General features: G+C 35.6%; 1 protein-coding gene across 3 annotated transcripts in view; it reads left to right on the forward strand.

Moving 5' to 3' along the window:
* Positions 1-26,954, forward strand: part of UPF2 (UPF2 regulator of nonsense mediated mRNA decay) — a 67,506-nt gene that overhangs the window by 9,398 nt on the left and 31,154 nt on the right. For all 3 annotated transcript variants that reach the window (XM_052788826.1, XM_052788828.1, XM_052788827.1), the window contains exons 4-11: positions 2,828-2,988; positions 4,011-4,208; positions 6,095-6,244; positions 12,838-12,941; positions 13,457-13,542; positions 20,311-20,419; positions 21,674-21,787; positions 22,951-23,067. In XM_052788826.1, the coding sequence (XP_052644786.1) occupies positions 2,828-2,988; positions 4,011-4,208; positions 6,095-6,244; positions 12,838-12,941; positions 13,457-13,542; positions 20,311-20,419; positions 21,674-21,787; positions 22,951-23,067 (1,039 nt within the window). The remainder of the gene's footprint in view (positions 1-2,827; positions 2,989-4,010; positions 4,209-6,094; positions 6,245-12,837; positions 12,942-13,456; positions 13,543-20,310; positions 20,420-21,673; positions 21,788-22,950; positions 23,068-26,954) is intronic.

Raw genomic sequence — 26,954 nt, forward strand, 5'->3', positions numbered from 1 at the left:
TTGGGAAATAAGTTCTGTTAAAGAAACAAGACATCAAAAAAACTTTCCTGCCTAATTTTATTTGCTTACAACATGTCTGTAACAGAGAGATGCTTGGCATTTGCGTGCTATGGAAGTGCAAGGCATGAGGTCAGAGACAGAAACTTGCCTAGTAAGAAGTCTGAATACTACAGAAATCTTCTTAAACTGTGAATTTGGGGAAAGTGACTGTGTGGTTGGTTGGTTGCTTTTAGGGGTGTTTTGGGTTTTGTTTGCTTGTTTGTTTGTTTTAAAAAAAGCAATAATCCTGTTGGAAAAAAACAGTCCTCTGCATATTTGAAACCTGATCCACTTTGCTGATAGCAACAGCTTTTATTCCTGCGGGTATTCCAGAACCAACGAAGTGAACAGGGAGCGAACTGTTGCCTCTTGTGCATCAACAGTGTCATATGTTTAGGTTATGATATTTTGTCAGGTAAATACCTCTTGAATTTATGTGTGTCAGGAGAGTGACAGTGAAATAACTCAAGCTGTACAGATTGGTTGAGTTAATTGAGAATTAATATGCTAACCTTAACGGTGCTTTAATATTGTGTTACCTGCTGAATCATTTAGATAAAATTAAAGCATTATTACACATGAGGGTTTATGCAAGTAGATAATTAGGAAAACTACCTTGAGTTATGCTTTGACAGTAGAACCTGATGGTCGTTCAGTTGCACAGCTAAGGGCACAGCAAAATCTTGATTCCCAAATTCTAGTGTGAGTTTTCAAAAATGAGTGTTAGATACGGAAGAACCTTCTTTTGTCTAAATTAAGGATGTTTTTAAGATCTGCTGAACTTGTGTTGTGGCACTTCTTGAAATTCTGAAGTGACATAAAGTAAGATAAGTACTGTATGCTGTACTTTTAATTGTATTAAAAAATGAATGGTGCTTCTTAAAGTTTGTTTAGTATGCTTTAGCTTGCTTGAATTTGTTAACACTTGTCTATTGGGAACTGAAACTGAGAACTGAAACTGTTGTACTGTTGTTACAACACTTTGCTTTTTTGTTTTTTAATAATAGCACAGAGCTCCAGTGCTCATGTTTGAGGCTGCTGGTGTATTCTAAACTTAAAATGTGTACCTAATGGATAGCTGTCTCCATGGAAAGGCTATGAATTGGCACTTGACATGTTTACTGAATCCAAACTGAACTACTGCACTTTAGAAATTGTTAGTATTTATTTCATCTGTTAATTTTTCCTGCTCTACTTTGCAGGAGCAGGTAATACATGTTACATAGGTGTGTTTTTGTAAGAGAGTCAAGAAATAGAACTTTTGCTAGCGTTACTGCTGCTTGCCCTCTAGCAAGACATCTATGTCAAGTTTTGGTTCTGAGCAGGTATAAGGGATTTTGCTGCTCACCCTGTGAATGTGTTGTGTACAAAGATGGCTTTTGTTTTACAATTAACCTGGAACTGAAAAAGGCCAAGATTTAGATCCCTCAATTTGCATTGCTTCAACTGTTTTAGAATTTTTATGCCATAAAATGTTCAGGTCTTTTGGCAAGAATGTGGTTGTATACTTATTGCTTAAGAAAAGCCTAATGATAATGTAATGATACAACCTTCTTTAGGAACTATGGCATTTGCACCTTATTTCAAACTTTATCTTCTGATGCTTTCATGTCAGTGCAGGGTGCTTTGTTGGTGGTTACAGCTAGTTAGTCCAGTGTTACTAGCATTATTCAAGATACCATAAAACAAATTGGAAACTTGCTAGGCAAGCTCATTCTGTCAGCTTCCCTTTGAAAGTCCATGTTTGGTCTGAGTCCATTTGTATGTTTGCTGTAGTAGGTCCCCAAACAGCTCAGCTGGCCCAAAGTGTCCCTTACTGGTAAAGAACTGACTGTGCCTCATCCGTATTAAGAATTGTTCATGCAGAGTGGATCATGCCACAGATGGGAAAATGCACTTCTCAGGAGCCCTAGTTGAGGACAAACTAGAACATTGCTAATAAGCAACCAGCTTATTCTTAGTTAACCCAAAATCAAGGATGACAGTCTTTCATCAGTCTTCTGTGGCAAGCTTTGTACTAGCAGAAATTACCTTGTTCTGTATATTTGGTTCAAACTACTGAAAGTTCTTGATATTTTTTGTCTAAAATCCAAGATGGCCTTAATTGTAGTTTGGTAAGAAAATTGTGTTGTAGTTCTGCGTGTAATCCTGAAACTTTATTGTGCACTTGTAAGCAGTGATTACGATCCTTCAAATGCAAGTTGCTTTTGACAACAGGTTTCAATTTTAAAAATGAGAATTTAAAATAAGTATGGATAGTTTCATAAAAGAAAACAAAGAGGAAGTGAAACAACAAATGTAACTGCTTGAAATAACTTGGTTTGGAAAATTAATGGGCTGGTTGTAACATGTAACTTTTTTTTGAGCCTCCCGGTGATGATTGCCCATTTAATCATTTGAACAACATGGGAACGTATTGTTACAGATGCAAAGCAATTTTTATCCAGCTTTCATTTGACTGTTGTAATTTACTACAAAAGCCTTTTTGTAGTGCAGGACTGTTACAGGATAATCATGGCAAAGAAATAAGTTAGCCTTTCTGTTTGGACATTGAAGTTAAAGCTTCTGTGACTGTACTATCCTCAATGATATTGAAGTCGGTAATTCAGTGTGGTTGTTTGGAAAAATTAGTGTTGCTCAGATTTTTGCTATTGTGGTCTAAACTAGAATTCTCACAGTTCCCTCAAAGGGAAGGTTAGCTTTGCTCAGAGAAGTTGGTAGTGGTTCAGCATAGCTCAAATACATCTTAAGAAAAAAGGTTGTCTTACTCTAACTTTGATTTTTGTAGGCGCATTCTTCACTCCAAAGGAGAACTGAGTGAAGATCGACACAAGCAATATGAGGAATTTGCAATGTCATATCAAAAGCTGTTGGCAAATTCTCAATCTCTAGCTGATCTTTTGGATGAAAATATGCCTGACCTTCCCCAAGAGAAACCAACACCTGAGGGTAGGCCATCTTCTAAAGCAAGTAAACAGAATGCTGGACTGGGCTTGAACGTGGTGGGAAAGCTAACCAAACCCTCCTACTGATGTGTTCTTTCCGTTGATTTCTTTTTATTTCCCCCTTAAAGATGTCATTGAATGAATAATACATGCTTTTTTATTACAGTAATTAGACATAACATGTAACGATAACTATTGTATATGCTGTGTAGTTACAGTAACTTAAGTAATACTTCTTTAGATTTGTTTCAGGTAATATAGGAATAAATGGAAATTAAAAATGTTTTTAACCTAATCCTTTCAATTTAATAGAATGCATTTTTTAATATTTAAATAACTGTTTATGTTAGAGTTTCAAAATCTGATATTGTTAAAAAATGGGTTTGCAATATATTTTGGGTCATGATGTTATGAGCAGGAACATATTGTTAAGCAGATAAGTCACTAGGTGGCTCTCTGACCTCCTGTGGAGAAGTACAGCATTTAACTGGCAGAGCTTTTCAATGCCTTAATTTCAAATTTTAGATTTAGAGATGTTGCTGAAATCATGAGTGTACTTTTTGTCTGAAGTGATCTTGAGGTTAAAAAAGCTTTATTTCTTGAATCCCTCTAAATTCGAAATTATTCTTTTTAAACCTCTACTCTTAAAATACAGTGGGGTACAGTTCATCATACTCAAAGTGATTACTTTTTACGCTAACATGGTTAAAGTCTGTTATAGCTTTCCTTTCTAATACCCCATAACATGCTGCTTGGTTTTACTTGTTTTGACTTTCACTCCCATACTGTCTGTGTTTTCTATCAATGTCAAATTTACAATTTTAAGATAACTTACTGATATATCTAATATTAAGATTGGGTTGTTAAAAGCACTTTGAAGTATACATTGCAATATTTAAGTGAAAACAGTGGTAGTAATAAATAGGTTAACATGTCTCTAAAAGTATTTTTTTAATCTTTAAAGGTGCTTCCCTTCAGAAGATCAGAAATTTGTGTAACTTTCTTATGGTTTCACTGTTTTTGCAGAACATGGACCTGGTATTGATATTTTCACACCAGGAAAGCCTGGAGAATATGACCTGGAGGGGGGTATCTGGGAAGATGAAGATGCTAGAAACTTCTATGAGAATCTCATCGACTTAAAGGCTTTTGTGCCAGCAATTTTGTTTAAAGATAATGAAAAATGTTCCCAGAACAAGGATTCCAGCAAAGATGAATCAAGAGGTAGAATGCTTAGATGAGTGGTTTTTTAACATACCTTGTCCAACAGATAAGCAAATTTGATGGAAGTAATGAGTCTCTAATGAAATAATTTGTGGTGATCAGGACAGTACACCAGGTTGGATGAATTTTTAGGGAAGAGACTATATGGGGTAGGGATTATATCTGGGTATGGTATTTAAGGAAGAAAAAAAAGTAAATGCCTTTTAATATTGATAGAATTTTAAATTTAAAATAATTGCAGTTTAACCAATATGAGTAAATACTAACTTTTCTGTGAGAAACCTAGAAGTTTACCTTCTTTGAAACGTGTTAGTGTTCATTCTGTTTTTTCCACTAAATTTTTAATGGTAGCTCACTGTCTTGCTATAAAATTCCAGTAGATTAAGAGGCCTGGATGGTTCCTCACTTCTGACGCAGCTCTAGGTTCACAACCAGGCATTGGTAGACTTTAGCTTTAATGGGATAAAAATGACATTCACCATCACTGGCTCAAAGTGTAACAGAAGATGCATGTTTGGATAAGAACAGTGTTTTGGTATTGAGGAAATGCCAGCAAAGACACAGACTACATGATTTTCTAATGCACATGCAGTAGGTCAGTGTTGAGCATTAAAGGAATTTCAACTTTATAGCTCATGGCCTTCTTTCTGATTTCTAAATTCTGAAATTTCCCTGTGAGGACAATTAGGTGTTGGAGCAGCTTGCCCAGGGAGGCTGGAATCTCTGTCTTAAGAGATTTTTCAAGACATCTGGAAAAAATCCCTGAGAAATCTGGTGTGAATACAGTGCTCATCCACTTTGAGCAGAAGGTTGACCTAGAGACCTTACCAAGGTCCATTCCAGACTAATTTTGTCTGTGATTCTAAACGGTTTGCCTGTTCTGTGAGTCTGCTATTTCCGTATGACGTGCACTCTTTAGAAGCTGTCACATTTTTGTTTGAAAAATTTAAATATTTTAATAAGGTTATTTGCCTTGAAAATTATTTCTGTTATGAAGCATAGCCTGCAAATGAGGCTTGAAGGAGGCCTGAAAGAATAGCAAAATGTTGTAGATAGTAATCTCCTGGAAGAATGCTTTATGCTGGACCAGTGTTGTTGTCCAAGAAAAATATTAGCTATTCCTTTCTGAATCTTCATCTAGAGGTTCATAGATTATTTGTTTTCAAGGAAAATATTACTTTTATTTGACCTTCTACATAGCACATTATTTCTTCAGTATCTTCCTCCTGTTCTGCTTTTTGTTCCTTTTTTTTTTTTTCCTTGGTCTGTGTAAAACACTTTCTGTTTACCTTGCTTTGTCAGTTTTGTTATCAGGTGAGCTATGAAGAATATGCAATGCAAACATTAAATTAGAAATAGTATCTTTGAATCTGGCTCTTTTTGAATAATGTTTGTGATATTCATTTACTGGGGTTTTGGAGGATACTGTTTCTCTATCTGACCTTCCCAGTATGCAGGTTTTTTTGCTTGCAATTTCCATGTGATGGCCTGGCAGTCCATTTTAAGCACTTTTGGACTTAGATTGCTGCATTTCTGAGTATCTTGTTCCATTCGAATGTATGTATGTCATCCAATAAAGACATACCAGGTGTAGTTCAGAACAAACCAAAGCACTGGAAACTGTTGGCAATCCTTAACAGACCCCAGTGTAGGTAAACGTTTGGGGTTTTCAGGCATGTGGGTAAAGCTATATGAAGGATAATAAACCACTGAGACCTAACAGATGAGACAGTATAGTCTCAAGAAGTGGATATTCTTAGCCCCATTTCCTTTTAACAAGACTAAGACACTAAAGAGACATAGGTTTAGCAACATGAGTCTTTCGGTATTCTAATCATGACTGCATATATTTAATAATTTTAAATTTCTGCTTAACTTTTGTATAGATTCAAAAGATGCCAAAGATAATAAGGAAGCACCTGGGAGTGAGGATTTGGAGTTGGAGCTGGAGAACCTGGATATTAATGATGATCCCCTGGAGTTAGACTGTGGAGATGAGGCAGAAGATCTTACAAAAAAGCTTCTTGATGAGCAAGGTAAAAAGAATTGGGTTTAGGAATTCTTTATTGTTTCCTGATTGCGTTTTTGAGCTTGACAGGTTTTAGTCAGTAGGCAGAGCAACTTCAGGGAGATCTGTTTATTTATTTATGAAACTAGTAGCTAGAAACTGTTAGGATTATGGTCAAAAATGCATTTGTAACAAGACATTGATACAAGCGAAAAGTGTTATATGGAGTTTTACGTAGTGAAAGTTAGATTCCTTCATATAGCTTTTAAAAATAATCAAATGTGAAGGCAGTTGTCTGAAAAGTGACTAGAAAGAAGTATATAGACTGCAATGCATTATTTTCTCACCAAATGTGCTTAGGGTACTAATAATATATTTTCTGTTTTTTAACTTGTCTTGAAATCTAAGATTCAGCTCTGCCTTTCTGTCTCAATCATTAAAGAGTTTTCTTTTGATGTTATGGCTTTACATAGTAGGATTTAAGAATTCTAACCTCTAATTATGCATAAAGGACTGCAAGTGGCACCTGTGAAAATCTAGCTGTGTTAGTTTTACTAGGGGAAACAGCAGCAAAATGTTTCTTAAGAATTTTTCTTATGAATTACAAGTTTTTCTTTCAGTGGTACTGAATAGTGGGAAAAGCAACATCAGGTGTTAAGAGCCAAATTCATAGAGGAGCAAGTGAGGTGTTTTCTTTGAGCCCGGTTTGTTAAGACACATCAGTTTTGCTGCTTTGGATTTCCAGTGTAGATTCTTTTCTTTAATTTCTGAAGGAGGAAACTTGTTCTGTGTCTAGAAGGTGCGGGGGGAAAAAAAAAAATCACATCTAGAGTCCACTGGCTGGAGATTCTGTGGCTTAAAAGTGAAAATCCTACCTGATCTAGTGAATTTATAATCTAGTTATCCTTTTGCTTGAAACTGCAATGGGCTTTAAAAGCTAAGAAGTTAAAGCCAAATCTTCAAGCTGGGGAGTTCATATCAAAGCAAAGAAGTTCAGGCCCTGGCAAAGACTGTGTATTGGTGTTTAAAGCATGGGTTCATATAACCAAACTGGTGCATGCATCTGCAGGTTTGGGTGTTGAGTAGCTTGAACAACTCCTCAAAGTGCCAGTCTCTTTCAGCTGACAACAGGGATGGGTCAGGGCATATGGATCTTTAAATTGGACTACAGTTACTTAAGCTGAAATTAATACTGGGACTATGATGGTCTGTGACACCTCACAAATTCAAAGAAATTAGACAGCTCTAGAGTCAGACTGGTTCAGACTCCTTCTGAAAAGAAAGCTGTCAGGATAATTCTATGTAATATTTCCTTAGGTTTGTCCTTTCTTTACCCAGACGGGTTGGAAAAAAGCCATACCCTCTTTGGAATAGATTTTCCCTTCCATTTATATTTTTCTTTGAGTACTCATCAGCTCATTAAGCTGGTTAAGATGTTAAGTTTTAATTTCAGGATGTTCACTGTTAGTGAGTTGTTACCCTCCGGTCAGAGATGCCAAACAAAACAGTGAAGAGCTTGGTTTCAGCTCTCTATAAGGGAGGTACATGTAGACATTCTCTTGAAATCAAAAGGAAAAAGAGCAGTTCATTCTGGACTGGTCATAGCCTGCTAGATAGGCCAAAAATACTTTATCAATAGATACCTAAAGGAACATGGATATTTCCTTCTTGTCTTTTTTTGAAGGGATCCTTAACTTGATAGGAGGATGAAGATTGTTCCAAATATAAAGACAAAGCCAAATAACATGAGAGTGTGAGATCCTCTATAAGTGAGGAAGGAATAACAGGAGATGAGATCAGGAGTGGAAGATGTAGTCTTTGTATAGTTCTAGCTCACTGGGAGGCAATGCCAGTTTGAGTATGTACAGTAGCACAGAAGGGATTGATGATTGTGCTTTTGATTGTAAGGGAAAGGTGATGCATGTTTTGTCATAATATAAAATATTAACCATCAATACTAGTTTCTGGTTTTAAACTAGCTATTGACTGAGCATTAAACATGCTCCCATCTGAAAGGTTAATCTAAAATGTGTCAGAAGGGGGTTTATTTTTTCTCTTTAAATAGCCAGCCCTTAAAGAAAGCCTTTTACTTTCTACCTTGTGAAGGTAATGTCATTTGGCTCACAGTGTAGGCTTTTTCATAGTGGAGAACTATTGCTTCATGATTGTCTTTGCTCATTAGTTTATTTTATGTGAAACATGTAGAAACTTAGTGTCTTTGCAAATTCTGTACCTTTGTCAAATTTCTTTGATGCTGACAAGTAGCTTCATAAATTAATGATGGAAATTAAAATAGATATGATAGCCAAATCCTTGTTCTGCTAGAAAACTAGGCTATAAATTAGCAGCACGTGTTACTTTACTTGAAACCTATAGAGAAACACAATGATGGTTTTTTTGGTGTGTGTAATTCTGAACGCCCCTAGTTGGTAGCACCAGATATACAGAATTAACAAAATTCTGAATTTAAGTGTTGCTTCAAGTTCTGTGATATGTTTCCATCTAGTGAATGGGTAGATTTTTTCAGCCTTTCTCTTCAGTAAAATTCACTTAGGTTTGAAATCAGGAAAATTAGGTGTCCTTCAGCTGCAAAATATAGCTTTAACTTTTCTTCCTATGTACTGAATTTTAGTGCATCTGTACTTGAGGTAAGTTAGTAGTAATGTTTTGTGCAAAGCCAGCAAAGAATGAAACCCACTGTATTATGATACTATTACAAACATAAAACAGAGTATTCCTAGGCTGAGATGGGCCTTTAGTATAAAAAGGGAGGATGCCATGAGGTATAGCAGGGTCTTAGATCGTAAGAATCATAGAATGGTTTGGGTTGGAAGGGACCTTTAAAGCTCATCTAGCCCAGCTCGCCTCCAATGAGCAGGGACATATTTAACTAGACCAGGTTGCTCAGAGTCCTGTCCAGCCTGAGGTCCAAGATGAAGAAAAGTAGCTTTAGTTATTGTGATAATCTGGGGATGTGGATTCCATTGGCAGAGGGAATAAGTAAATTATAGAGGGGAAAATAGGATAAATAGGGTAGACAGTCCAGTCAGACAGTGGGTACTGCATATCTTTTGTTACTTCTGCATCTCCTTCTGTCACTTCTCTTCAGCCTTTTCTCTCCAAATACGAGGGAGACAAGACAGTTCTGCAAAGTGTGTGTTTTTTAAAGCAGGTCTGCCTTGGTGTAGCATCCTTCACAGCATTGGAGTGCCTGTTTCTGCACTTTTTCCCTAAATGTTGGAGTCTATAGTCAACTAAGTTTAAGATAAGACATGTGAAAGGAAACTTGATGCAGTTAGTTGAAGAGATTTGTTTACCAGGAATTCAGCTAACTTATTTTGTTTCTCTATTGTGTTAACTTTGAGTGAATCTTAATTTTCTTATTTTCAATATGCTCAGGGAAGAGAGAGGGAGCAGATAGCACCGGTGCTGAAAATAGTGACCGAAAACATGCTGAAAGAAGTGAGTTTTGAGGTTGTTTTTAAGAGAAGATAAAATGTTAAAAATGAAGCTGTGCGAATGGAGACAAAGGTGTTAAGTAAGGAATGGCCAGGGTGGAAGCCATCAAGGGTACTAGGAGCAGGAGGAGTCTGATGTTAATATATATCTAGCACCAGTTATTTTAGGGTTGGTCAGCAGCAGAGATGATGTGTAGAAGTGAGTATTAAGTCAACCCCATTAATTTTGCTACACTGTTTAGTGAGCTAGAGAAGTTTCTATCAGAAAAGCAGGCACTTAAAAGACCTAAAAATATTCATTAAGAAATATTTTTTGGACTTGTGAGACTAGATTCTGAACACATTCCTCAGTGAATCTTTAGTTCAACAAGATGTTTAACATTATGCTTATGCCTAAGTGTTGTACAGAGAAGGGGATCCAGCCAACAATTTGCTCACAGTATTGGTTCATACCATCTGAGTGTGAGGGCTCCTGCATGATCAAATTAATTACAGAAACTCATGTCAGAGGAATAGCTACTAGCGTTACAAAAGCACTCCTGTTATTTCCGCTGTCTGGGTGATACTATACAAAGCAGACTGAAGCTTTCAGGCAGAGCAGAGTTTCTAGGAGAGAACCCTCTGTAAGGTTATAGTTTTGTAAAAATTAAAAAAAGATGTTGACAATAAGGGAGTCAGGGCTTTCTCAGGAAGCATGTGTGTAGGGAGATGGGAAGGCAAGTAACTATCGTTGCTGAAGTAGAAGATTGCTTGGCACCAATCGTTGCAGAAGAACTTCAGTAAGTCCTTAGAGTCTTCTGATGCTTTCTCAGTTCTACTCCATGAAAATTGCAGGATTGCATGCATTTCTGGTTAAATATAAAGGTGTTTAAAAAATAATTTTTCTTTCAGTCTCTACAGTGATCATACTGCATGATTTGATCTGCACCCAGAGAGGCTATTACAAATAGTCTAACTGTAATTGTTATACATTACTACTTGTAGTAAATTTTTAAAAAGACATAATGCAGTTTTAAAATGTGGTGATGATGAAAGGCTGGAACTCAAGAGGATCAAAGTGAAAAGCAAGAAATGAACTAATTTTTTTGCATTAATTGCATACTTGGAACCGTCATTTGCCTTAGAGAAGGACGCCCTGACCGTTTCATTTCCTGTCCCTCTAAAATTCTTAATTTTCTGTCTGAAGTCCAAAACCTGCTTCAGGTACCACAAAAGAGCTTTTCCACTTAGAAAAGATCCACATACTGTGATGCGAAAAAAATACAATGTGAGAATATCTGTAGCCCTCCAGTGAAGGAGAGGACCAGGAAAAGAAGAGATATATTTGGGAACTGTTGAAATTGAATGTGATAGCAGGGCCTCTTGAAACATTGTCTTGAAAAGTGACTGAATTGTCAAAGACTTATTTTTTATTTATTTCAAGAGTATTGAGTCAGTTTGAATAGAAGATGGAAAAAGGGGAAGATAAAAGAACATTAGAAGGGGACAGGAAGGTGTGACTGTACATATCTAAATGGAAAAAATGCATTAAACCAAAATTTGCTAGTAAAAATTGTCTGGTTTGAGCTATTGCATGCATCCTGGTGAACTCTGAGTATATAGGTAATGAGAGAGTCAGCATTCCATTAAGCATTTAAAACTTCATGGTCCACTTTTGTCTGAGCATCTGGAACATCTTTCTTTTCTTCTTTTTTTTTTCTCCTTTCTTAATGAACGCTTCTCTCTTGTTCTTCCAACTTCTAGTTACCTGTGCAAGAGAGAAGGCTATGTCATCTGCTTTAATTTCTAGCACCTTCAAGACTGGGCAGCTGGCAATGATCCTTGGAGCAATTCTTTCTTAGGATTTCTCTACCTAAGCTCAACCCCTGCCCCTGACAGTTTCCAAAAACAAGAAAAGAAAGTCCTACAATGTAGCATCTTTTGCCTTTCAGTAACTTGAAAAAGGAACTTGAGTCTTCTATGCTGGTTTACCTTGCCATGTAGCCTGTAAAGATATAGTGACTTTACCATGTGTTGTGTATTTTGTATTTTACTTGAGTGTGGTTTCCACCTCCACCACTATATTCTCCTCTGAAGTCTGTCTGTCTCTGCTTTCCTTTCAAATATCTCATAGGTATTCTTGTTACTGCTGAACATTCTCAAACTGAAAGAAAGCCAAGCTTCATCATGTTCCTTTTTCACGAAGCAGTGTTCTTTTGTATTGCTTTAGCTAAGGAAGGATTCTTTCCAAGTGTTGGTGTTATATGTAACTCATTGTTTTGGCTTGTTGTGCTATAGAGCAAACTAAACTCTTCTCTAGGACTTAGTAAATCTGGAAATTTTTTGAAGCATACCACAAGTTTGGCAATTAGAGGGTAACTGTAGGGGGATTGGTCTGGTGAGATCTTCATAGTTGATGTCAGAAAATCTGAATTTCAGTGGTGGTGTCCTGCAGTCTTCTCCTTGAGTAGTGTATTGACCTGTTCAGTAGATAGAGGTAACTGTTGCTGCTTCCTATGTTGTAAATTACACGGAAGCATTTGCTTGAAAAACAAGTTGTCACTTGCCTTGCAAATTGCTATGTGATCAACCCTCCATCCTTGCTGCTTTACTCTGGTTTCTGTACAGCTGAAGGAATTAAGTTGGCTTCTAGCTCTTAACAGCCTCAAGTGAAAAGATGTCGAGAACATACTGGATGAAAGAATGGCCTTAATGGATGTTTTTGATCAAAAATTCTATTTCTCCTGCAAGGCAAACATACATACATAAAAAAGTAGAATCCACAATTGCATTAAGATGTTTGGGGTTCCCCCCCCCCATTATTTTCCCCCATGTTTGGGCCTTCTTGTGGTCCTCCTTTTATCACCTAAAGAAATTACAATAGTTTTGTAGGAGTATGTATTTGTTGTTGCTCCTGACAGTATAAACTAGGAGGTAGGGAACTTCATGAACAGGAAGACAAGTTTTAAAGGTGGTACTTTTGACTTTTGTGGCATAGACAACGAATGGATTTTTTTGCGTTAAAAAAATGAAATTTTGTATTCATCTTTATCTTATTTTTTCAATCTGTGGGTAAATATTTAACAGCTAAACATTACAAATGCGCTGTTTGAGGAATGTGATTGTAAAGCGTTGTATTTCATAGCTTAAAGATATGTGCCGCTTGTTTATTTCACTCTGTTAGAACAAGAGGATGAAGAAGCCAGTACTGGATCTCATTTAAAACTTATAGTAGATGCTTTCCTTCAGCAGCTTCCAAATTGTGTCAACAGAGACCTCATAGACAAGGTATAGTCATAGTTTGCATTTTTTTTCCACTATTAAAAGCTATAATGCTAGATCAAATAGATGGGAAATAAAGATTTGAAGCTTTGGAGTCTAGCAGTAGCTGAATTCATTTTTAACCTGGAGGAAGTATTTTCTTTTTCTCAGTCATTGCCCAATACCATGTGATACTGGTTTTGTCTGCCTGTTTTCTTATGTGTTAGTTTGTTTTAGAAGTAGACTTGGCTTTTTCCTTTTTTCCTCCTATCACTCCCTGACAAATTACTCCCCATCTACCTAAAGCTGCTCTCTTCCTTGTGTTGATCCAAAGAATCAGTCTGTATTTATGTAACTGGACATGTTTTCTAACTGTTCATTCTAGACAAAAATGAAGATTTTTCTGTATGGTTGTTTTTAAAGTAGCTGCATGTAACAGGGATAGCTCTGTAAAAGATACTTTTGAAAAACATGCTATATTGCTTTAAATAAGAAAACACTGCATTAAGGGTAAAGTATTGTATTGACTATTCTCTTTATAGGCAGCAATGGATTTTTGCATGAATATGAATACAAAAGCCAACAGAAGAAAACTAGTACGAGCACTTTTCATAGTTCCTAGACAAAGGTAAGAAATGAAGGAGAACAAGCTGGATCCACCCTTTGGTTATTATTTAACTTAACATATGTATATATTTTTTAACTGCTTAACTTACTGAAAATCAATGCATATTCCAAGTTGTATTTGTTTATTCCTGATGTGCACACCTGGAGTGATTTATGCTAGAGCACTGAAGAAATATTTAGGATTAATGATCAAGCAATTCACTGCAGTATTTTGCCATAGTAGTATACATTTTTTTCAATAATTAGTTTCTCTTTTCTGGTACTTGTGTGTTTATAGTGGATCTTTTCATGACTTTTTTAACCATGAAAACAACAGCAAAACCTACCTTCCTTCAAAAAAGGACGATATATTTCATTTGGGAGAACTTGCACTTTTGTTTTTATAAGAACCTGTGAATAGTTAGAGCTCAGTGTAGTTTAGGAAGGAAGATTTTTTGTGATACATTAATTCTGATACAGTACATAGCCGTTATAATAGCCTTGTACCTTCTGGAACAGAGCTGGTTCTAGGCTGGCCGATTTAGAGAAAGCAAGTATGAGAGTTTGAGCCTGGCCTGTTCTGTCCGTGTAGATCTGTCCATGTAGAGTTTTGCTACTTCTCCTTATCCTCTTTGTGTCAGCAAGGTCCCTGCACTTACAGGAAGAGCCTGTAACAAAATGAGCTTACAAAATGATTGCAAATATTAAAATAAAAATGTTAAATTCATTGGAAGAATAATATATATCTCTGCTCTCTGGTAAACTTGTACCTTAAATAGGTGCAACTTAAATAGGTGCAATTATGAAGGAGTTGCTTTTCTTGCTCCGCCTTGCCTTATTTCTCCTGAGAGGTTGTTTTGATGCTGCTTTTAGTTTCAAATGTTTCATCATCATCTTGGAATTCCTGTTAGAGTTCACACCACTTTGATTACATTCCCTTTTAACATTGGGGGAAAAAAGTCAGTTTGAGTGTCTGTTTTGTCTCAAGACTTGTGTAGACTACTGCTTTGAATAAACAGACTTCAGTGTTTTGTTTTCCTTACTTTTAATCACTTCTTGCACTGTGTTTTCAACCTTGATTCTAGCCTATTTCTACATCCCATCTGTAATAACCATCTGCTGTGCTAATAACTCTACTCTCTTAGCTGTATATAAACCAATGGTTTGTTTGCTGACTGTATGCATTAACCTGACTCTACATTGATACGTGTTTTTGCAATTAGAAGCACACAGAATCTTTCATTCCTTTATGTATTCTTTTCTCTCAAAATTACGTTTTTGACACCTCAGTCTTTGGAGACTTTGATAGAGGCCTGATTGTGCCTCAAATATGAATTACTGATGAAATAGGCAGTTGAGTATCTTCTGTGTTAGATGCAACAGGGTGTTCTTCAACCCACATTTATGATGTAGAGGAAATGGTGCTTCTATTTATCAGCCTGCTGGTAATCATGAAATGCATGAAAACACAATTTGAGAAGAACTTTTTTTTCACAGCAATGTAAATCAGCACAATGACTTAGACTTTTGACTTCAGCTCTACCATAATAGAGAATTTTTCATGTTTGCAAAATGGAAGTGGCTTATTGGCTGGTCTGTGAACATAAAATACTATTTGTACCACTGCCCTGCATTTCTTCCTAGTGCTTTAGATGCCAGATTGCTCAAATTGATCATTAACTCTTGGAACCTCTTTGAAGATGTATGATTTTCTTTGCATAATCCACTAAAGTGTACTAGATGATAATGACCTGAAGGAACTTGTTGACATTGTGCACAGCAAAAGAGGTATTTTCAAACAAGAAAAACATGATGGCTTGTAAATTCAGCAGTCTGGTTTCATAGATACCATGAAAGCAAAAGTTAAATTTCTAGTGTATTGTAGTAAAAAAAAAAAGAAAAACAACAAACAAAAAAACAAGAGATGTGTCTCTGATCAGACTGTACTAGGAACATGTTAAGTTGCTAGAAGTGTATATAGTCTCCACATTGCCACTGATTTGTTGTCGTCTTTGTTTTAAAAACAATAGTAAGTTTAAAAAGTTCAATTTTTCTGTAGGAGCTCATAGTATAGATTGTGCGGTTGGCTCACGGAGCTGCCATCTTTCTGACAGTTCTGTTCTCTAATAGTTGGAACTAATACTGAAGCGAATGGCTCAGCTGATCCTCTCACTGTTGTTCTTTAATTATAAATATTAATTATTCTTAATATTAAGAAATATTAATATTCCATGTACAATTCTTAATACTTTTTTCTGCTGTCTGCTCTGAGACCTACTCGACTAATGAATACTCCAGCTTCCAATTGTAAGATCTTAAGTGCAGTTGTATGTATCTGCCTGTTCTTTTGCCTGCGTTAGTGATGCCTGTCTCTGGGCTACTAAGCAGGAGAAACAAGATGTTGACTGAGCTTCTTGTTCTGAACCACGAACAGTTGCAATGAAAATACCAGCTGAATTGCCCATAGGTGCAGATGATTTTAAAGGGCAATCTATCCTGATATTTAAGTTAGCTTTATTACTGCAGTTGGTAAAGGAGCAGTTCTGTTTTCTGTCTTGAAATCAACGTTTATAATCCTTGTGGAAAAACTCCAGGTGTGTATATGGCACATGGTACTAATGGTTGCTATAAAATGCCACAAATTTATTTAGAAAATTATATAACATGCTGCTTCAAAGCTTTGTATGCTATGCATTAACAGTGGGTTTGCTTCATGTATCACTTCACTGAGCCATAATGATATGTCTTTACCTTCCGTATTGTTGTTGCATACTAGTTTTTTACTAATTCAGGGAGTTTCTGCCATATCTCCCCAGGATACCATAGGAGAAGAAAGCTTGTTGTGGCTGTGTTCTTGAGGAGGGTTTTTTTGTGAAAGGTTCAGAGGAGCGCTGTACTTATAGGGTGTAGATAAAGCAGTATAATTTCCAGAAGTGTTTAGTCTCCAAGTATATCAGATAATGCTGTCTAAGTCAAGCTATTATGTTGGCAGCCATAATAAGATACTTCAATAACAGAATAAGTGCTGTTTCTTCTCTTGGGAGATCAGTTTTAGGAAACGTGCAGGCTCAACAATTTTACTGAGAAAGTACAAAACTGGTTTCATGTTTGAGGAGTAATGCAGACACTGCGAAGTCAAAGTCATAACGCAGTGTTGCCGGGGAGCTTTCTTGCTCCCACTAAGTTTGGATAGTTTGGGACAAATGCAGGATTCTTGAAGACAGAAAACTGAATTTGACAAAAAAGGATGGTTTTTCCTCAACTAACTGTAGATTAGTGTTAGAATACAACATCGTTGCACTACTCTTTTGAATACTTATGAATGGATTGCATTTACGTTTTCAGTTGCGTTTTGAACCTCCAACCCAACAGAACAGAAAGCCTTTTAAAAAGATTTTTCAATGCAAGTATACAAGTCGCTTTCAGTTTCGCATTGGAGGATTGATTTAAAACTAAATATTAGCCTTTTAATTCAGGACTATATCGTTTGCACTAAAGTGACAGTACAGTGATTTAACCCATGCTGCTTGCAGCTTTAGGGCATTTTTGTGTAATTCTTTGCTATCTAACTGAATTATCTTCCTGTACAGATACACATAATTATTTATGTTTAACTGCACACTGCAATTTTGTTGAATTTTTTCAACTTCAGTGTGAGAAGTTTAAAATCTCTTTTTAGGCCTTAAATTCTAAACAATTCTAGACAAATGCTAAACAGTAAATAGGGGCTGTTGTGGCTTCTGATTTTTTTGCCTTTCTCATTTATGGTTATCTATGAAGTTGCAAATTTACTAAGCAAGAGATCTGTTGTTAATCGTATGGAAATTTTTAGCATTATTGTTGGCTGTTCTTAATTCAGAAGTTAGCTGCTTCTTGAGTGTTAAATAGTTCTGAGCATTTTTAACTCAAAAGTTGTAAACCTCCTGTATATCTACCTTCTTTCAGCTCCTTATCCTGAGAATCCTCAGTAGCAAGGTCCTTTTTGTTCAATTGAACTTGACTTATCAGTGTTTCAGTGGCCTGTCTCATTTAAAGATAAAATTTGGGGATATGCTTGAGATAAGGAGTTTATGCCATGGCTAAGAAACAAAAGCAAAAATTGCTTATCTGATAGCATGCCAATTCCACTGCATCCTTCTCTACCCACTGAGCAGTGTGGGTGGCAGTTTGTACCTGTTCAGGCCCTGTGAATACACTGCATTTATCTGGATTATGATTATGCTTGTTGAGGCAGGAGCTCTTGCTCTGTTGATTCATTCTTTAAGCTGTCTTTCTGGTAGAATCCCAGTTAATAAATGTATAAAATGCCCCCATCGCTCTGTCTGGATATAAAATTTTGGATGTGCCTGTTCTAGAGAGATTGCAATTAGGACTTTAATTGAGCAAAGTTTTTTGCTTTTTCTGTGGTTTTTTGGGTTTGGTTTTTTTTTAAATAAACTAGAATTTGAAAAAAAAACAAAAAAATGTGTTCTTAGATATTGTGCTGAAGTGCAGTCCATGTGATCCAGAGATCCAGAGTTGACTAGATTGCAATCCAGGGTATGTGGTCAAAATGACAATAGTCAGAAGTAGTGTTTCTTTTACTATGGTAGTTTATATTCAGGGTGCTTAACATAGGCTTCAGAGAGTAACTGACTCATCTGTGATGATAGATCTTGCTTCATAATGTAGAAGAGCAGGAAGAGAAAGCAATACTGTGGGTTTTGTGGGTTTTTTAGTTAATTTCTGCCCCCCTTCTCAAGAAAAAGAAATGCTTTTGGAGAAAACAGATGTAGTTAGTTTAGCCTTAATGCAGGTACCAGTAGATGGTGCCACTGATTCTGTAATCTCTCCACTTATAAACATGAATTTTTATCTCCCCTGTGAGAGAGGGAATGAATTCAATCTCTGATTGCCAATTTCACTGTAATTGACCCAAGGCTTTTTGTTATTATATTTCACCTGTTGAGAAATACCCAGTCTCAGTATTCTTCCCCATGAAGAAACCTTTTGTGTTCTTTGAGGGAATAACAACAATGTTCTCTAAGAATTTAATTTTCCCCCAGGTATGTTCAGTTTACAGGGATGAAATTATTAGCTCTCAGCAGGCAAGTACTTGTTCAGACCAGAATAAAACTTTCTGCTATTTGTCTTAGGAGATGCCTTATAGAAATCCCCTCAATTCAGCCAAAGTCCCCTTTTAGTTTAGCTTTTGTATGTGTGTGTGAAGTAATGAGACTTTCACCTCTTCTGAGAGTTAATGGCTAAATGCTTAATAACATCATATTAATTTGCTGTGGCTAGTCATCCTTGACTGCGTGTTCCAAGCAGCTTCAAAAATGTAAATACAGCTTCAGTTATTGATTAACAAGAGAGAATAAAAACTGTTAAATAGCTAACCAGGATACCTGCAATGTTTCACCAGGAGTTTTATGTATTATCAGGAGGCTGCTTAGCTATGCCTCTTTCAGGTACTATGTTCTGATGCTTCTAATCCACAATTTAAATATGTAATTATCCCTCTTTCTCTGAGTGGATATTAAAGATCTTGGAAATGTGCTTTAGTGACATAGCAGTAGAAAGGAGAGGGGAGGCAGTCGTGTATGCTTCGTTTTGGGGTTTTTGTTGTGATGCTTTTGCAGTTTTACTTTGTGCCAGGGCAAGCTCTATGTATCAACTGTGCTTTTAAATTTTTTGGGGCAGCATTTTTTTCTTCTTTCTTCTTTCTTTTTTTTTTTTTTCTTTTCCCTAGCAGTAGGGAAAACCTTAATCCTTCTTAAAGTGTAAACTCAAGAACCATTTTTCTCTTACAGGCAATTTCTTACTTGAAGCATGCAAATTTAAGATGTTTCTTTCCACTTAAAACAGTAGGCTTGTACAGTTCATCTATTTACAGCATTAACTTACGTTCTGAAAATAAACCAAAAATGCTTTCTTCAGCTTGTTACATGATATTATGAGGCCTCAGAGTGCAGTTGGTTTCTCTGCATTTAAGTGATACATGCACATTTATACAAAGCAGCTGCGCTATATTCTGTGTCCTGTTACGTGATGACACAAACCAGGTTTAAGGGCCTTTATCCCATTTTTACAACCGGATAGTCTTTGATGTAAAGAAACAAAGTACAAACTAGGGAAAACACAAATTGCCCTCCAAAATTCCTTAAGAGAAACATGCAATACTATGAAATTGGTATGAAGGCATGTAATCAAGGAAAGAGAAAAGAAAATAAGTCCTATAGAAATTTTTGAAATATTACCATTTGTAGAAGTACTAGCTGAGTTTTGGGGAAAAGTGTTGCCACATCACATCTGCTGAACTTTGTTGTATGTAATAACTACTGTGTTCGTTTAGAAGTTCACTGCCTTAAAAATAAAGATGTTCCTACCTTCCTGGTTATGTCTGCAGCTACTAAAAAAAAAAAAAAATTGCAATAATAAATGGAATTCTCTGTAAGAATTTTTCATTCTGCATATTGAGAGGGATCTGAATTTTGTTTGTATCTGGTAATTTCTTAAAGGTTGGGTTCTGCAGTTAAGGTAGTGTTTGGCATTTCACCTAAGGCAGTAGTTTTGAAAGGAAATTAACTGTGAAGGATTCCAATAGGATGTGGTAGTATACCTTCTTCTATTGATATTTTAAAATGATACTGCAGTCTGAAGTGTGAGCCTGTAAAATTGCATGTATGTAGCTCTGTCAGTATATGCACATTCATTCTTTTCACAAGTAAAATGGTACCTATACTTGTAGACATAAGTACACTTTTGTCTATAAATTACTTGTCCATTTTGCCATCTCCTTTGTTTGCAGGTTGGATTTGCTACCATTTTATGCAAGACTGGTTGCCACATTGCATCCCTGTATGTCTGATGTAGCAGAGGATCTTTGTTCCATGCTGAAAGGGGATTTCAGATTTCATGTATGTTTTGTTGATTTAGTTTTTTGCATTCAAATTAACCAATCTGACAGTAGTCATCCTTTGGGGAATAAAAGAACGTTTGATGTTACGTAGATGGTAATTCTTAAATTCAGTGAATATTTTTCTGTCATCTGAGCAGATTTGTTCTAGAATACTAGACTTGTAAAAAAATTCTTTTAAAATGTACAACTTACCATATATTTCTGCCCATATATATTAAAATGAACTGTACAACAGTTACAGCAGAAGTTGCAAAAACTAGAAACTGTGCTCCAACTGTAAGCATTAAGAGTTTCTTGTAAATTAATAACTTGTATTTAAAATGAGAACTGACCTATTCTAACAACACATTCCCCTCTACAAGGTTACTGTTCTAATATAGTGGTTACTATTGTAATGTAGTGCTTAATTCAAATTATTTTTTACAATTTTCATCAACCAAAATTTTCTATTCCTCACAAATGTTTTTTTCAGTGTTGTTTCTTTCAATTTCTTCTAGGTTTTGTAATCAAATTGGTTATGGTGCACAGTGATGATTCCTTCAGTGTTTTCTGAGTTTTATGGCACAGATTTCAATTTTTTTTTTTTCTAATACTGACATTAAAAATGTGTATGAATTGCTCAGACTTACGTAATCTTAACTATCTGAAGTTAACTGTTTCTTCTCAGGAAAAGCTATTTCTGTTGGGGAGAAATACAATTTTGTATTTTGCGGATTATGTTTAGACATAGATATAAACTTCTGCTTCGTTAGTAAAATTACGCTGGATGTCACTAATTTTAAAAGAAAAAAGGAAAAAATGTCTGTACTTCATTAAACCTGACTTGAAAAAGCTGTCAGTGTTTAATTAGGGACTATAAAAGTGGTCCTATTCATATAGAGATTACTTACTGACTCTAAAATTACAGAATCTAGAATACTTAACCAGTACTTCACTGTGGCAAAGAGGGGGGGTGGGAGGTGGCCAGGTTGATGTGTGCCTATAACTGTAGGTATGTTAGAGGACTTAGGGTTTTTGGGGGTCGTGGGATGGGGAAAGAAATTCAAAAGCTTCTGAAGAAACAAGGTTGTAGAGAGACTTTCAGGAAACCTGGTAATAGGTAAAGGTAGAGCATAAGGAACCAAACAAATATTAAACACTGCTGACTTCCCAAGCTTATTACTCACATTCAGGTCAAAGTAATTTATAAGAGGTAGCTATTTTTAAGGACCTAAAATCAAATGTCTTTTTTTTTTCTTTTTTTTTTTTTTAGGTAAGAAAAAAGGACCAAATCAACATTGAAACAAAGAATAAAACTGTGAGATTTATTGGTGAGCTAACCAAGTTTAAGATGTTCTCCAAAAATGATACTCTTCACTGTTTAAAGGTTAGTGTTGTGATAGTCCTGTACTCCTGTATATGCTGATAATGTATCCCCATCCTATTCCCCTACATATATCTATTGCTGATGTTGTCCATTAATTCATTGCATGTGATGTTTTAAACGTGGATATCTGTTGCTACTGTGTATGAGGAGACTTCTATAGCTGTTCTAGAAGTTAGAATGTTTTAATTTTTCTAATGGTAGGAATATATTAAAATAAAATTCCACCTTTGGACATAACCAAATTGCTAATAATTTTTTGTAAAGTGATGGTAGACATTGCTACTTATTCATCTGCTATACATTACAAAACTCTCATGTTTTTACAGAGAAAATAACAGTAAAGGGAGGGGTTAGAGGTAGAAAGCTTTTCAGTGATGCCAGGACAGGCTTATATGCCATTTTAGCAGGTGCTTTTGTCGAGGAACAACCCAAATCTTTGGAAAGCATTAATCTCTAGGCATATCATCTCAGTTTGCATGCTGATAAACATTCAAACTTATCTTTGATGTCAAGTCCCAAATTTAAAAAGGGTTTTAAAAAATGAAAGTGCTTTTTATAAAATGTGGTTGAAGACTTACATGGGTTAAGATCACTTCCTTTGGAAATAGTTTCTATTTGTTGACTCATTAGGTATTGACGCTGAATTCTTAAAAAATTATACTCATTCATCATTTTTCTTTTCTCATCTATAAAATGTTTTAAAATGCAAAGCTCTATTAATTTTTAGTTATTGCTTAACTTAAACAATACAATTAAATTAGATGTGCTTTGAGGTTATTGTATCCCTGTGCAGTATTATTTGGTGGTTTTCCAGTCTAGCAGCAGGAATTTTAAAGCAGATATGACTGAGTTGGAAAGGGTATGGGAGAGATTATAGTGTTTGTTTTAATATTGTAGTCTTTTTATGCTAGGCTTAGGAAACATCCTGGTTTTTTAGGTTTCTGGAGCCTAAATTTGGGGTCTAGACTGTTCTTACAATACTTTTGAAATGAGATGAATATTTTGAATGTTGTTAACATCTGATCAGTGAAATCAATTTTCATTTTTTTTCTTAAAGAATATGAAATACCACAGTAGTATAAAGTCTGGTAGATAAAACTTACTGTTTTCTGCAGTTGAAAAAGATGTTTAACATGCTGTGTTTATATATAAATATATACCAGATGCTTCTGTCAGACTTTTCTCATCACCATATTGAAATGGCATGCACTCTGCTGGAAACCTGTGGAAGATTCCTCTTTAGATCACCAGAATCTCACTTAAGAACCAGTGTTCTTTTGGTAAGAGAACCAAATGGGGGAGGGTGTCATGCACTGAATTAAACTGATTACTTCTTTTATTTTCTGGCTTTGCGATGTGGTCTGACCATAACAATGATTGTGACTGATATCTTGTCAGTTACAATGTTCAAGCACTTGTGAGTGAAAACTTTCATTAAGTTTTATCTTGAGTGCTCAGGGAGGATAAAGTTCTTGATTCTTTAATAAAAACAGAGACAAGTATGGGAGGACAATGAATCAGTTTTCCTGAAATCTTGCCTCCTTGTGTGCAGTGGGGTTGACATGGACTGGTGTTACATATGTTCAAGTCCTAGGCTGCTTTGGCACTATCAGTCTTTGTTTGTAGTCCTGTGGACTTGTATCATCTTGTTATTTATAGTTTGTCCAGTGTTGTCTTAGCTCTGAGATTTTACCTCTTGTGTGAATAGCTTTCTGAAAGCATTCTGGAGAACTCCAGTTGACCTATAAATCTGTCATGACTTAAAATGTAAATAAAGAATTAAATTTCTAAAGCAAAAAGCTATTGCTTTTGAACTACAAGTAATTCAGAGATAGAGCAAAAACAGAGAATGAGGTTGAAAGAATATAGTAGCTGTACCTAAACACACATGAGAGATTATTCGAGGGGAAAAATGGTAGCGAATGGAACCGGAGATAAGATACTTCCACTGGAGGTGAAGGCAGTTGTGAGAGGTGGTTTCTGTGCCCTGTATAACAATCTGGGGTTGTAAATTTGAAGGAAGAGTTTATGAAGACACTGGAGGAAGGGGTTTTAGAAATAGAGATTGGTAATTAAGTTAAGAGTAGAAGTGGCATCCGTAAGTCTAGATAGGTACTGGCAAGATTTAAAAATAACAAGGATTAGTTTTGGGTCTTTTTAGCATATGAATTTGAGCCCTGAATAATATGTTTACTGGCTTGAGAAACAATCCTAAACCTCTGTGTCCAAGGCAAGAGACTGAGTCAAACATGGCTGAAGTCCTTCAAAGATAGGTACTAGCAATAGGAAATTGCATTAAATTAAAAGCAACTTAAGTGGATACAGACTGCTGAAATCTGCTGGATGAATGCGAAACATAACATAACTGTGAAGTGTAAGACAAACCGCACGCACTGTTTCAATAATTGAGGCTTAAAGCCTCACAAGGTTTCAGATAAATAGTCTTTTCTTATGCATTGAGGAACCAGGAGATGATAGAGATGGCAGGTAAGTTTGGAATATCTATTGATTAAGATGTAAAATAGGCTAAATAGGCTTATATTCTACAACCGTCTTTATAGTTGCATCTTCTAATGTTGCCCTATAGAAACTATAGAGATTAATTTTGACTTAAATAGTATTACACAAATTGGATCATAGCCTTATGGTACCAGTTAGTGTGAACTCCAGAAAAGATTACTCCCAAAGCAAACTAATTAGCATCTTGCGGTAAAAATCTAAGTAAATGTAAAGCTCATCTTATCAATGACTCTTATGGGTAGAATTAAGGCCTGTTGATCTTCCAAATAATTATTGGTCTTAGTCTTTACTGCTGATGATGGATTATGTAATAAGATGCCAAACAGGCTTATGTCTCCTATTAAAGACAATATTGCTTTGTCCTAGTATGGAAGAAAGTCATAGTTAAGAATGGATTTTAAGAGTAATTAAGGGAAAATTAATTAAGTAGTAAAGCATTCTGTAAGAGTGCCGCAAAATTGGCGGCACTAAGTGACTTATGCTAGAGAAACATTTAATGATTACATTCTGGTTTTATAGAACTACTGTCATGTTTTGCAAATTATTTAAAGATTCTTCTTTTATCAGGGCAATGTTTATTTCAGTTAATTGTTCTTCTTGGCAAGTCTTTCAAATTCAATGTTCTTTATGCAATTTAAAATACTAATGTAAAACTAACTTGGCTTTAGGATTGGTCTGTTGATAAATGGATTATTTGAATTGGATTATTTGAATTGGTGCTTTGGAAGGAAGATCAGCATTATCTTGATCTATGTTTCTATAATGTAATCATGCTAAAATGTCAAATTCTTGTGTTACGCTGTTGTGGTCTTGTTAAAAGAATATTTGAAGTTTTGGTATTAAAAGCTTTCTGATGCATTTTTTTTATCCTTAGACAATTTTGTCAAATTGTCTTTTTAAGCTTTAGGGCAAGATCATTTGTATTTGTAAACATACAGAACTTAAGCTTCATGGTGGCTTATTTCTTGGGGTGACTCCTTTTATAGATGGAGCTGAAACTGTGGGAGAACGTTGTTTGTACAGACAGAGGCTGTGACAAAGTAATTGTAGTTAGAATGAGACTGTGTTAATTCACTATAACAGTAGTGTGCTTCCAGGAAATTTAAAATTTTGACTTGGAACTGTTGGAACAAGTAGCAGGGCAGAACTGTAGGTAGTAAAGGGAAGGAGGAGCTGAACAGTTTCAGTATCTTAAATTCTTTCAGTATTATCAAACTGATAATTTAAATGTCAGTCATGCTGAAATGCTTTTCTGAATTGGGCTTTTCTGCTTAGGTTTTGCTTGGTGACTTTTTTTTTTTTGCACTGCTTTGCAAAAATTCTACTTCTTGCTATGCAAATTGGTGTTACCAGGTTGGGGGGGGGGGGGGGGGAGCAAGACTACTAACCAGAGGAGGACCTCCTAATTCTCACCAGATTTTCATTTGAAATGCATCTGCAATATATGCTATGTGCAGAGAGGTTTTGTTACTCACCAAGAAGAAAAAAAAAAAAAACTAACCTTTTTACTGTTACTGTTTTAAGTTGGACATTTTAATGTTGTTTGTGATCTCTTTTTATCAAAGGAAAAACAGAAATCTAATCTTCAAGTGTAATGCTTTACCTTTGCAGTTCTTCATTTTAGCATAGTAAGATGAGGACCCCAAGTAGTTAATTAGTTGAAAGCACTTGAGACTGCAGGTCTTGCTTTTTTCTTCTGAAATGTGTCAAGGTTTTTGTTATTGTAGGCAGTGTATTGTTACAGTTTCTCTTTCCTGCCTGTCCATCTGACTTGATGCCTTAAATGAAAAAGGATTGAAACACAGTTGCTTAAAATGGTGATGGCTTTTTAATAGAGATTAAGACTAATACCATCCACTTAGAGTTAGAATACATACTTGGGATTGCTCAAATAAATTACAAATTACAGTGATTTTGAGACTTGTGGTAGTGCATATTGTCTCTTCTGGGAAGAAACATTTTAATTATAACCTATTATTTACAGTATAATGTGCAACTTATTATAATGGGAAAATATAAAAAGTATGTAGGCTTAGGGTTTTATAAGTTTTATTTGCAAGCACTTCTGCCATTTTCTTTGTTATGCTTTACTTTGCCTTGCTTCATTTTTCATTTTATAGTAGAACATGATAAATGTCATTAAGGCAGCAAAGATGTATTTTATCCTGATGCATCTAGAAAAGGTGAAAAATTTACAAAGGTAATATTGATATATATGACACGGTAAGGTTTGGGAACTTTCTACTGTAAGTGTTTTTTCCCCACATAAAACAATTTGTGTACTCAATTGTTAAAAGTGCTGTGCATCTGTTAAGTACCTGTAGATAAACTTGCTACTCCTTGACAGAAATTTCCCATTTTGAAAGGAACAATCTCAGTTAAGGAATTAAAGGGGAGGCCATTTGTGTCATGGAGAAGGTTAAAAATGAAATGCCTTAGCATTGGTGTCAGATTGAGACCTTCCTGGCAATGGATGCATGCAACCTAGGAGGAAAAGTACATTATTTGTTGGGTTACCGTGTTACACAAAGCTACTCTTCCTCATTGAATTAGCAGCTGAAACTGAAGGTTAAGGAGTGGTTTGAGTACGTTTACATTTCAGTTTAACTGAACCACTGCCTTGTAAAAGAAACTTTAAATTATTCAA

Source organism: Harpia harpyja, chromosome 6 (genome assembly GCF_026419915.1).
Source record: "Harpia harpyja isolate bHarHar1 chromosome 6, bHarHar1 primary haplotype, whole genome shotgun sequence".
Lineage (NCBI taxonomy): Eukaryota > Metazoa > Chordata > Aves > Accipitriformes > Accipitridae > Harpia > Harpia harpyja.